The sequence below is a fragment of the Protopterus annectens genome, chromosome 11.part0 (genome assembly GCF_019279795.1).
Source record: "Protopterus annectens isolate FY-2018-M chromosome 11.part0, PAN1.0, whole genome shotgun sequence".
NCBI lineage: Eukaryota > Metazoa > Chordata > Ceratodontiformes > Protopteridae > Protopterus > Protopterus annectens.
The window spans coordinates 290,685,972-290,699,194 of record NC_056745.1 but is presented as its reverse complement, the minus strand read 5'-3'; the positions used below and the strand labels follow the sequence as shown (position 1 = coordinate 290,699,194).

Here is a 13,223-nt window from a genome sequence, read left to right as displayed (position 1 = left end):
CTCTCTCCCTTTAGTCTCTTTCCCTTTATTACCTTTGAGGTAATTCTTCATTACCATCATTGGTAATCCTTCCTTCTTCCTCTTTCTTCTTACCCTTCATGGTAGCCTTTCTTATTCTTGGTACTGTCGTTTTTCTCCACATCATTATGTCGGACAAGAAAAGTAGTGTTCATTTTAAACGGTGTAAGTATTGCGGCCATAAGCTACCGCTTTCCGATGGCCATGACTTGTGTGTCTATTGTTTGAATGTCTTCCACCTTACTGTGGATCCTCTGTATGAGATTTGTAGAAATTTTTTGATCTGGACTATTAACAAGAGAAAGAACAAGTTAATCCTGAAAGGTCTCTGAGGCTATCTCTGGGTCGGAGGGCTCACCCCCTCCTGCTAAACCCCGTAAGAGGCATTCTTCCTCTTCCTCATCGAGGTCGCTCACTTCATCTCCCTATGGAGATCGCAGGGAGTTGACTTATAAGAAAGTGAAAATTGCTACTCCGGCGCTGCCACCTGTGATCCTTTCGGCTCTAGGCATGTCATCGCCCCAGTTGATTCTTGCTCCAGCCATGTCCTCCTATCGACACCGGCAACTGAGTTCCCGGTGCAGACACTTACGGCTCCAACAGTTCCATTGCAGCCCTTACCGGCACCGTCCGTGCATGTGCAATCTCCTTCAGCACCGTTGGTACAATCCCCTTTGGCCCAAAGTCTGACTATTCTGCCCTCCATGGTGCAGACGCTTTTGGCACTGACATGCTCTTCAGTGCAGTCCTTTTCAACACCGTCATTGTTACCGGTGCAGACACCTTCCTCGACGGCACTGTACCCATCGGTGCAGACACCTGCCTTTACTGTGCAGACACCTGCCTTTACTGTGCAGACACCTGCCTTTACTGTGCAGACACCTGCCTTTACTGTGCAGACACCTGCCTTTACTGTGCAGACACCTGCCTTTACTGTGCAGACACCTGCCTTTACTGTGCAGACACCTGCCTTTACTGTGCAGACACCTTCGACTTCTATGGTGCTGACTTTGTCAGCACAGACTACTTCGACACCATTTTCCTCGGTGCAGATATCCTCAGTTCTGGGCTCTGCACCACTCAAATTAGCAAGAACCAAGTACTCTCCTTCTTTGGATCCGTTCATTGGTAGCCAATATAGTCCTTTATTAGAAAGGCCAGAATCGCCTTCAGGTTTCTCTATGAGGTCGACCAGGAGCCTCTCTGAACAAGATGTGTTGCGGCTTGTTGACCAGTTGCTTGTGGCCAGAGGTCTCTCTCAACCGTATAAACCTATATTCCCTCCTTCAGGTGAACGTATTTCTCCTCAAACTCCAACGTACATTCCGCTGACAACAGCTTCCCTCCCTCCGACCCCAATAGTGGATCTCTCTTTGGAGCCAAAGTCGTCCTTGTGGCCCTCGGTGCACTGAGCATCAGGCTTTTCAGGCTAGTGGCTGTGCCATGAGGGAGGGCATTCTGGGTTCCATGACAATTGTTTTCTATGGGACCCTCCAGGAATCCTCCCTCTCTCACAATTCACAATCCTCTTGAGAATCCTGGTCTGGGGGTCGGTTCATCGGAGCAGGGTGTGACCCTGGTTCCGAGGGTGTCGCGCTCGGTTCTGGGCTCCTATCTGACTGTGGGCGGGCCGGCCTTCCAGACCATGGAGAGGGCACTAGCCTCCGCTGGCAAACCCCACATCGGAGTCGTCGTCCCCCCCGTGCCGCAACTCTCAAAAGCCACAACCACTGGGCACAAGGGCCTCAGGTTTCTTCCCCTCAGGAGGCCCCCTCTTTGCAGTCTTCCCCAGAACCTCCCACTGAGGAAGTACCTCACAAGGCTTCATGCAAGAGGAAGCACATGGACTCCACCGAGGAGTCTTTGACCGAAGATACGGACTTTGATGACAGGGAAGGGTCCCCACAGTCAACTTCTGATCCTTAGGCAGAGGGGTGACTGGAAGTCCTCTAATCCTTCCTCAGAGGAATCTGTATTCCTGCAGGCCTACCTCCTGGGCTACCCTGCTGGCCGATGATCTTGTCCAGCTCATCGTTCAGCACGGATGGAAGGCTCCTGACACCCTGGAAGCTGTACCACAGAGGCCTGACATGATCTTATCTACCCCAGCTGAGCATCCCCATTGGTCAAGAGGTCTTCCAGTAGATGCCATGGTGGTGGCAGCTGCAACCAAGAAAGACTTGGCAGAAGAGAGCCAAACTGTCCATCTTCCCAACAAGGAGTCCCGGGCAATAGACTCTGGAAGCATGTGTTTGCTTCATCGATCTTCGTCATAAAGTCTTTGAACTATTTGATGTACCTTACGAGGCTCCAGAGGGATCTTATCAACCACCTCTCTGAAACCTTGGCAGGAGCTGCTTCTAATGAGGTCCGTGACAACATAGCTTCTCAGCCACCCTAGAGTCCACATCCATTTCTTTCATGCGTCTTATTTCACACGCAACGGAAGGAGCGGCTAGAGCAGCAGACGCAGTTATAGTCACCAGACGGCATGCCTGGATGCGCCTTTGTGACCTCCTTTAAGGCTTCCTTTGTGAACGCCCCCATCGAGGCCACTTCTTTGTTTGGCCCTAAAGTTAAAGATATGCTGGCAAGGTGCAAACAAGACTGCCAATACCCTAACTGCTGTTGGTGTCACACACTCCACTTCTCAACAATTTTACTCCAAAAATCAGAGAAGTGGGAAAATGTGGCACAGGAAATCACAAGGCTCTTTCCGTGATGCAAGTGCCGAGTTCTGTCTTAGAGGCAGAGGGGGAAACCCCAATGGAAGACTCCCTTTTCGAGGCAGAGGTCCTCGAAACCGGGGATCCAGAGATTTTCTCTGGCCAACCCTATCAGCGCTCCTGAAGCGTTGCCCGACTGCTCACCTCTGGAAGTGGTCGGGGTAATTTTTCGTTGTAACCCTCTGCCTGCCGAAACATAACCACCGACTCTTGGGTACAACGAATAATATCCAGAGGCTATCGCATCCCCTTCCATCTTTGTCCAGTCTCATCCAGAGAATTACCCAACGTTCCACCAAGTCAAAGGGAAGCAGCAACACGGACAAAATTCAAAAGCTGCTACAAAAAGATTCATCCAAACGGTCCCCTCAGACCAGATAGGATCCGGTTTTTACTCAAGGTTCTCTTTAGTGCCAAAAAAGACAGGGGACTAGAGACCAGTTCTGGATCTCAGCACACTGAAGAAATTTGTAAAAATAGAGAAATTCCAGATTGTCAGGATTCAGTCTATCCTTCCTCTTCTAGAAGAAGACTATTGGATGTGCTCTGTAGATCTTCAAGATGCGTATTACCACATAAAAATGGACAAATGCTCAAGAAGATACTTCCTCATAGGAGCCAGTCACTACCAATTTCAAGCACTGCTCTTCGATCTCTCTACAGCCGCCAGAGTGTTCACCAAATGCATGGCAGTGGTTATCGCTCACCTGCGACTTCAAGGATTCTAGGCATTTCCATATCTAGACGACTGGCTCCTCATCGCCCCCACCAAGTGTCTACTGGAAGAAGCCCTGCACTACTCCCTCCTCACAGCACAACACCTGGGAATCACTATAAATTGGGAGAAGTCCAACACAACCCCAGCACAGTCTTTAGAATTTATCGAGGTACTGTTGGACATGGGAAATTGCACAGCATCTCTCCTGGACCACAGACTTTAAAGAATAAGGCAACAGATTTAGCCACTGCTCTGTCGCCACAAATCTTCTGCTCGATCCATATTCCAACTCTTGGGGTCAATGGCAGCCTCAATCACCATTGTTCCTCTAGCTAGATTCCACATGAAACGCCTTAAGTGGTTAGTTTTCAGTACCCTGTACAACATCCCTGTCTTTTCAGATAAGTGTAACTCAGTGATGCAAGCAAGATTTACTCTGGTGGACTTCTCGAAATCCCCAACAATGGTCTTGCCCCTTCAGCCGAAACCCAAGGTGACCACGGACACCTCCCTGATGGGGTGGGAGGGGACTATGTCAGGGAAACTCGGTCCAAGGCACCTGGTCAGAGACAGAGGCCCTTTTGTATATCAATGTCCTGGAACTGAGGGTGGTGCTACTAGCGTTGCAAGCATTCCATTCTATCCTTCCGTCCTGAACTATTGCGATCCAGTCAGACAACATGCCAGTGGTCTGGTACATCAGCAAGCAAGGGGGCACCAGATCTTATTGGTTATGCCGAGAGGCCTCAAGAATATGGCAATGGGCGATAGCTTCCAACCGGTTTCTAGTTCCAACGCACATTCCTGGGAGCTCCAACATGATAGCAGACAAGTAGAGCAGGTGCGTCCCACAACCTCATGAGTGGTCCCTCAACCCTGTGATAGCGGCAAAAAAATTAAATCGCTGGGGCCAGCCTTGCTGCGACCTATTCGCCTCCCCAACCAGCTACAAGTGCAGCAACTATTTTGCCCTGATCCCCCCTTGGGGACAAGTCACCGGGAGACGCTCTAGTCCATGCTTGGCCCTCAGGTCTACTTTATGCTTATCCTCCTCTCCCCCTCATCTCCCAATTTCTGAAGAAAGCACAGTAGTTGAAAAGCAAAGTGATCCTCATTGTCCATATTGGCCTCGACAAGTCTGGTTCTCCTTCCTCTGGCCTCACCTGCTAGATCAACTGTGGATCCTCAATCCATCCCCAGCATTGATCTCCCATCCGCAGAGTCTGACTCACCCCAATCTAACAACCCTGAAACTGACAGCTTGGTTTCTCCACTTCCGATGACTGCCAGGCAGGGAAACTTCTCGTCCCCGGTGCACAATATTCTTATTGCATCTCATAAATCATCCACCAGACTGATCTATCTCAATAAATGGAAAATGTTTTCTCTATGGGCAGCAAATAAACAGTTAGACCCCTTGTCAGCCCCAGTTTCGGTGGTTTTGGATTACTTATCACATCTTTTCCACTCTGGGGTGTCTGCCTCTACTATTCGTGTGCATTTTGCTGCCATTTCAAATTTCCACATTGGTTTTCAGGATTCTTCGCTCATGTCACACAGACTCTGTAAAACTTTCTTGAAGGAGGTTCTTCACCTAAAACCTCCCTTTAGAGAATGAGTACAACCTTGGGATTTGGCTTTGGGTACTGCACGCCCTAACAGCTCCCCCCTTTGAATCTGCGTCTTCATGCGATTTAAAATATCTCTCGTGGATAACTTTGTTTCTGATTACAATCACATCGGCAAGACGCTTGTTAGAACTTCAAGCCTTATGCATCAAACGTCCCTATCTTATCTTCCATAAGGATAGGGTATCACTGAGAACTAATTTTTCATTTTTACCAAATGTGGTGTCAGAGTGGTCTATCAACCAGTCTATCAACCTTCCAGTATTTTTCTTTCTAATCATTCTAATAAGGGAGAGTATTGCCTGCACTCCTTGGATGTTCATAGGCAAATATGATTCTACCTGGACAGAACAAAGTTTACCTGTAAATCAGACCAACTTTTTCTGGCCTTTTCAGGACCAAGACTAGGTCATCCTGTTTCGAAAGTTACATTGGCATCATGGTTCAGAAATTACATTACCTTTGTCTACAAGAACAACATCACCTTGCCTCAGAGTGAAAGCACATTCTACAAGATCTATGGCAACTTCAGCAGCTTTCCATGCTAAGGCTTGCCTCAATGATATTTGTTCAGCTACAACTTGGGTCAAACCTCATACCTTTATTCTTCATTACAAATTAGATTTGGCCTCCAGACATAGAGCTTCTTTTGGCTCCATGGTGCTCAGGAATGTCCCTCCATGAGGGCCATCCGTGGATACAGGTAGCTGGGGACTCTGTCCCATCAGTAATGAATGAACGAAGATCAACAACACAGATGGAACGTTATGGTAAGACATAACTTCTTTTTTGTTCATATCTCTATTTAAATCCCTTCCTTATCTTTCATTAGTTCAGGATTTTTCCAGAGGGCCATTCCTTCATTTATGCCTAAGGTTGTCTGACCCAGGCCATCAGTCTTCCTACCTTTTCCTTAACCCTCAGAACAAGAGAGAGTGGATCCTCACATATCTGGGTGTGCACTTGCAGCTCAGATTTTGCTAGGATAATACCAAAGCTATTTGCATGACTTGACCAGTTGCATGTTTCTTTCCAGGAACCCAAGTTGGGGAAATAAGATTTGGGAAGCTTTCCTAGGGCATGATGGAATAGGGTTTAGCCACGAGCTAATAGAAGACCTTGAGCTTTTGTATAAGGCCGAGTCAGTTCCGAGCCCAACCAGCTAAGAATGAAGGCGAGATGGACAATAACACATGGAAAGTTATAGTGAGTACATAACTTATTTTTGTCAATATAGTAATGCTAAGCCATCGCCCTTCATTTAAAGAGATCCCCTAAGTGGCAGCATAAGTGCTGTGAAAAGCAGTAGACTCAAGCTCTCATTTTAATTGGAGCATTGAACATGAACTATGAATATCAATAATTTATCTCATTCTGATCCAAAAAAACTGTCCATTAAGTCCAAGTAAGGATCATGTCATCATAAAAACAAGCAGTCATCTCACATTAATATGATGAAAAAGCCTTATAGGTGATGAGGCAGGCATGGGCTGCGTAGACTTTCTATGACCCAGAAGAACATGGCTGGTTGGCTAGCCACTAGTGAAATCCCTCTGAAGAAGTAAGATGCCTTCTCATGAAAGTCTAATAATGAAAATAATGCTCATCCAATTGGAGCTTCCCACTCCAAAGGGGGCTCTTGCATCCAAAAACTTTCATGCACCTTCTTTCTGTAGATTGCAACTCAAAGTCCAACCATGGCTCGTATGAGTTAAGCAAAACTTAGGCATACATGACTTTAAGTAAAACTGTAAAGAGTAGTGTGCAGGGACCTGTTATATTTACGTACCAAAATATCTGTATTGATATGACTGTTTTCAAATAGAAAGCAGAAAACACAAAAGGAGCCATTTTAGAAAGATACAGCACTCCCTCAGCTCAAGATGAGGGGCATAGACTAAAATGAGGTGGGCTGTAGAGCAAAATGGACAAAAAATTCATCAGACTACAAAGCTATCTTTTTACTTTACTTTCCAAACATGCTATCTAAAGAAGTTTTAAATGTCTCTCTACAATAAAATTCCCTGTTTTCTTGTGGGAGCAGAAGTCAGATGAGAAAGTTGCTGACATACCCTAGGTATGTGCCATTGGCTCAGGTTCTGCCTGAAACACTTGCATGGAGTCCTGAAGATATAAAATTTTTTGCATTCATTTCATTTTTTTTTTTTTTTTTTTTTTTTTTGTAACTGGGAGGAAGAGAAAGGTAGAGATGTAAAATGAATTCCCACCAGTCAGATTACTAATAGCATTATCCTTTCTTGTTTTAGTGTATCATCCTTTGGTAAATGATGATGTCACAGGCCTCTCTGAAATGTGTTTAGCTTACTCCCAAACTACTCCCCAGTACATACATCAAAAATATCTGCATTGCATACACTTCTGCTTTGGCTACTTCTTCATAAATTCACACCGTATTTAGGCATTATTACTTAGATGATGACTCTAGGAGTCGAACCTCTTTTCAGGACATGTCATTAGCCTTTGTCTGATCTATCTTCCAGTTTCTGTCTTCTTGGAAGTTTTATAGAATGAGATTCTTCTCAATCATAGATCCTCTGAGTGGGGTCCCCAAAAAGTATAAGAAATATGTTATCATATCAGTCGATCTCGAGGGGACCAGCCTTGCTATGTCCCTATCACCCTCCTGTTTTCCTCCTATGTCTATATGCTTCAACTGTCCAGCAGTTGGTCCCCCCCTCACTAGTATACATTTTGTATACTCTTGTACAATGGAAGCAACATATCTTTGTTGTTTTTCTTGGTTGTATGGAGGCACATAATAGAAGAGAACTGAAGCTCCCCCACATGCATATGTTTCAGAGAAAAATTCTCAAATTGAGAAAAAAGTATATCCCAGTCTTGGGTCCTACCAAGGAAAATCACTTTCGTTGATCAACTGAATTGGTAAGAATGCATCAGTTATTCTTGGCACATTCTGTAGGGTTATGTTACTAAACAGACTGAGTTGATTTGACCTTTTGATAGTTTAAATGCTACATTTTTGTTTCAGATGTTGCATGGCAAGCATGTAATGGTTCGAGTTGGTGGAGGATGGGATACACTTCAAGGCTTCTTGCTGAAGTACGACCCCTGCAGAGAACTGCAGTTTTCAACTTTGGAGCAGAAAATCTTGTCATTTCAGAAAGGGGTCTCCAACTCCAGTGAAAAGCCACCACCATCTCGAGGCAGACCTGTACAGCCTCCATCCATGAATCCAATGTCAGCAGTGAATGTGCCACATTTAAATACAAAGTCTCGTTATTTTCCTTCCACTGTGCCACGGATTCTTCAAAATGGTAAACAGTCTCCAGCAAGTTGCCCTGCATCACCTGCCCAATCTCCACGTGTAGCAAATAATGAACAAAAGAGTACTGTTAAATCTTGCAATTCAAACAGTTCCTTGACTCGCTCTAAGCTGAAGGACTCTGCAGCAAAATCTTCTAAATCTACTGTTAAAACTCCTCAGTCTTCAAAAAAGTTAGAGCCTCCAGTTAAAGGCTCCCAGGCCCCACGATCTACATCAAAGCCTCCTCAGTCTATAACAAGATGTCCTACCTCATTTGCTGCAAGTTCAGAACCACTAAGAATATCCCCTAAATCTGAATCTGTAGCTGGAGCACCTAAACGTAAGTGTACACCATCTACCACAGCTTTGGCTGCTTGTTCTGCAGCATCTGGTTCATCTGAAACCTCCTCATTGAAGAATGGAGTTCCTACTACAAATCAGAAGACATCATCCAAGTATAAAAATTATCCATCCAGGTATCTTTCTCCATTTGCTTCACCAAGGCCAGGTTCAGCTAAATCTGACTCATCACTAAGATCCCATCCCGCATCACCCTTGGCAGCAGTGGCTTCAGAGCATAATCATGCACCTGTTAAAAAAACTTTTTTAGGGGCCAGTTCTTTGCAGTCAAAACCTTCTTCTAAGAGTCAGTCTCCTGCATTAATATCTAAACCAGTTTCTAATGTTGCATGTTCTCAACAAGGACAAAGCCATTCACCTAGATTGCACCATAAACATGCAAATACCTTGGATAAGTTTTCACACGCTCCAGTTGTATCGCCACATTTGGGTTCTGCCAAGTTAAAAACCCAAAATAAAGCTGTTCTTTCTGATTTGCAGTCATCCTCTTCTACACCTTTGCATTCATCTGCTAAAACTGTTCAGTCTAAACACACATCAACTGAGACTTCTCAGATTTCTACAGAAAATAACCAGGATATCCTAGAGAACCCTATTGTCACTTGTGCACCACTGCAAACAGATCCAGGTAATGTGAAATCTCCTAGTCGGATTCCTCTTGCAGTTGTGAAACTCCCCCAGTCTGTTGCCAAAGTACCACAAAAAGGAGGTAAGGCGGTATTGACTACCGTAAAAACTCCAGCTTCTACAATGAAAAACCAGCAGAAGAATACAAAGGCTCCTGGATCTTCTTTACGAAAAGTACCTCCAACCATCAAGGAACAAACTTCTACTACTAAAGGTTCAGTTTCAGCAACAAAAAAATCTACCTTAAATGTTAAGAAAGAAGATACTTATTTTGTAATGAATGGAAAAGACAGAAAAATTAAATCCAAATGTGCATGTATAATGTAAATATTTGTAATGGTGTTAGTTGATGCATTGTAGAAAAATGTTTGCGTTTGTAAATTCATCTTAAGTTGTCAGTAGTTAAAATGTTACTTTGTAAAATGTTGCATCAAATAACACTAACCATGTAGTACTTAAGGGAAGGCAGGCTACATTGACAATTTTATCTTGTATATTGCTGACTCCAGAAATTTGCACAGCTGTAGCACATTTTAACTAAATATTTTTATCTCGACTGACCAGCCTAAAGCATCATTTAGATGGTGCAACTAGTTGCCTAGATTTTTATTGTTATCCTGACAGTACTTCCATTTTTATGGAAGTGAATGTATTGTAAGTTAGTCTAGCAATATGCAGACTGAAAGTATAGCTTAAGTGTGGGATCATATTTTTGGGGTTGAGGTGGGCTGGAAATTTAGGCCTTAATCTGTTTTGAGAATTTATCACAAAAGTAGCTAATGTCTTGTGACATACCAAAATAAAATGCTTAGCTGTTTTTAAATATCATGTGGGGAAAAAAGCATTATATTTATGTTCAGCAATAGATTGACACTGTACCTGTCTTTGTCAGGATGTAGGTTTATGCCTAGCTGATTTTGACAGAGACCATTTGGTTGTTGCTGTTTGATTGAAGTGAACTTTAATTTGTGGAAGGAGGATTACTTCTCACACTCCCTCTGCAGGTTAGATATTCTCTATCACCCACTTATGTGTTACAAACTCTGGGGTTGTTGTAGCTTGAGGAAAATTGCAGCAACCTGAAATTTAAACAATCGAGCCCCAAAAAACTCTTACCTGATGAGCCTGCCTTTGACTAAATGTAGAAATCCCCTTCCCTTCACAGCAATGTTTTATGTAAGAAAAAAACTATATATTTTCTTTGTGTAAAAAATATATATTTAGTGTAGAGAAAATGGCACTCTTACTTTTATTTTCCTTTTACTGTTTGATCTGTGATGCCTATTCTGTTTCTGATGAAACAAGTATAGCTCTGTTTAAATAAAGGAAAAAAAAAATGAGAGAGCAACACAGTCAGAAATGGCAAACATTTTACATCTAAAATGTAATCTGTATTGATTGAAGACTAGTCCAGTTATGGTACCAAGTTTGTGCTGTCTTCACTGTCTTTACCTAAAAGTAATGCATTTACAGTGTGTGATCTTCTTTTGGAGTCTTTCAGTATCCTTTTCTCTGTCCACTGTATCCCTTGTTGCACTTGAGGCCAGCAAGGAACGGAACAGATATGTTTTTAGTTACTCCTCTGCATGTAGCTTCTTTTCGTCTGCATTAGTCTAAGATTGGGCTTGGTTGCACCTGCATTACAAGTACATATTACTCTGAGAAGGACTACTGCATTGTTGCAGTACATAGGCTTCTCTCTTACATTTGTACATCTTTTGTCACCCTGCCCTTTTGATCAGTATGAATATCTTCCTGCAAGACAGCAGCATAGTTGTGCCACTGGTTTTCCATCTGCATTAATGGTACCTGCCTTGCTGTTTTGCTATGTCAGCTTGCATGCTCCTTTTTGGGAAGAGGTCCAGGTACACTACCACCTTCACACTCTCCTTCCCCAGTATGGAACTTACACTTCATGACTGATTAACCTAACCTTAGATCTATCTGACTCAGAAACTACTGCTGGGTTGCTCCCTTGTCAGACACCAAAACATTTTTTTACTGAAATTTGGCCTTTTTTGCAAGACAAGCCATATCCTCAACTAGTAAACATACTTATTTTCACCCTGTTGGAATATTATAGTTTCTGTTTTCTAATGTGTTAAGATGTTTCTGGTGCACTATATATATTTTATTGCATTATTTATAGGAAAAATATGCAATATTTTACATCTAAAATGTAAGAATATTTGTCATTTTCTGTCTCCCCCACCCCCCCACCCCCACCCCCAGGACTAAACCTTCAAGTTTTGACTGGTCTTCACAAAGAGGGCCAAATGGTAATGTGCCTCATTAGCTTTATTGTATATTGGGAAAGTGCATTTTTGGTTGCCATTACTTTAGCTAAGAGTATATCATGTTTTGCTGTATAAATGTTATCCATTTGTACAGAGTTTCCATTTAGAACAGTTTGTCATTCATGCTAAAAGTACTGTCATATAAATCATTCTGTCCAGCTAAAACAAGGGAGAGAGTTCCACAGTTTGGATGGAAAATGCATCTCGGAAGACATCAGCTGTTTATCTGCTTTGTGAAAGAAAGACATGGATTCCCACATGTTAAACACAATATCTAAGTTAATAGCTACATATATTGCTTTCTGTTAGGGCAGATATAGCAGGGTTGTAATGTGTCATCAGAGGTCATTGCCACCTTATCTAGCTTAAAAATGTCAAGGTGCATGGATGAAACTGCAGTCTGGGTTCTGTGCACTTTTATTTTTAGCCATATAAGTGAATTGGTCCACTTCTGACCTTTTTTAGCCACAAGCTGGGCTACAGGGAAAGGTTGGAAAGTTTCATGTAGTCAGTCAAGTTGCATGCTTTTGGAGGTAACAGAAAATGTGATTATCCAGAAAGAAATCCATGTAGACGTGGGGAAATCACGCACTTCCATGCAGACAGTGACTGCAGGTCAAGCGAAGGTTTGAGGCAGAAATCTGAACCTCTGAGACAATGTGACCATGACTACTACTAAACATTAAACATTGAGTGTTGATGTTAATGCAAAGCTGAAATGAGAATGGAAATCCTGTAGAATATCCTGACAGCTATGAGCTGATCTGCTTACTTGTCAGGGGAGATGTCTTTTTGGGATTCCATTCATTTATTTTATTAGTTCAGGAATATTCTTAAAATGTAGTTGTATGAGGGTGCTTACTATACTGGCAAATCTTTTAGAGAGTGAGGAGACAGCAAGAGAAACAGTATTGCAGCAGTAATGATTGTCGCCCACTGGCCTCCTGCTGCATGTTTTCTTGCTGATCTGGGCATTGCAGTGTATGTATTATGTTTATAAAGTGTGCATTGTTGGGTGTTAGTACTAGTCACTCTTATAGCAACATGCTGGAAGACCTGAAGCTTGTACATACTAGTGTAATCTAAAAACTTAACATGCCAGCATGTAATCATATGTTGGGGCTACTTGTCCTTCTGGAAAATAAAAAGGGCCATCTAAGATGAGATGAAAAGGAAGCCCATTGTTAATGCTGTGTGTGTCTCTCGCACTCTACTCTGTACGTACCTTCACACTACTGTGCAAGTATTTGGCATCCTATGACACCTCCCTGTATAAGCACATTGCATTTACCAAGATAGTTCTAGTGTTGTTGAGATTCACGTCCTACCGTCAGAGGTTATATAGAGGTGGTCAAACTTTTGAAGATTTTTTCTTTTTCAAAGCAGAATTGAGCAGCAAGTCTGCCTGTAATGCTTTCCCAGAAGTTTTCTTCAGTTAGGATAATAGGTGAAATGTATTGGTTCCATTTGACTTTTTTGGGGAAATATGGTTCTGCAGAACTGGACTAGTCATGATATTTTATCGGTATAGTTTTGTGATGGCTAAACATTTACCAAACAGGA

General features: G+C 43.0%; 1 protein-coding gene across 1 annotated transcript in view; it reads left to right on the top strand.

The window, feature by feature from the left end:
* The window catches only part of GAS2L3 (growth arrest specific 2 like 3), a 791,099-nt gene extending 779,532 nt beyond the window's left edge, over positions 1-11,567 (top strand). The window contains exon 9 of the mRNA XM_044087786.1: positions 8,101-11,567. Within this exon, the coding sequence (XP_043943721.1) occupies positions 8,101-9,690 (1,590 nt within the window). The 3' untranslated portion in view covers positions 9,691-11,567. The remainder of the gene's footprint in view (positions 1-8,100) is intronic.
* Positions 11,568-13,223: the final 1,656 nt, after the last annotated feature.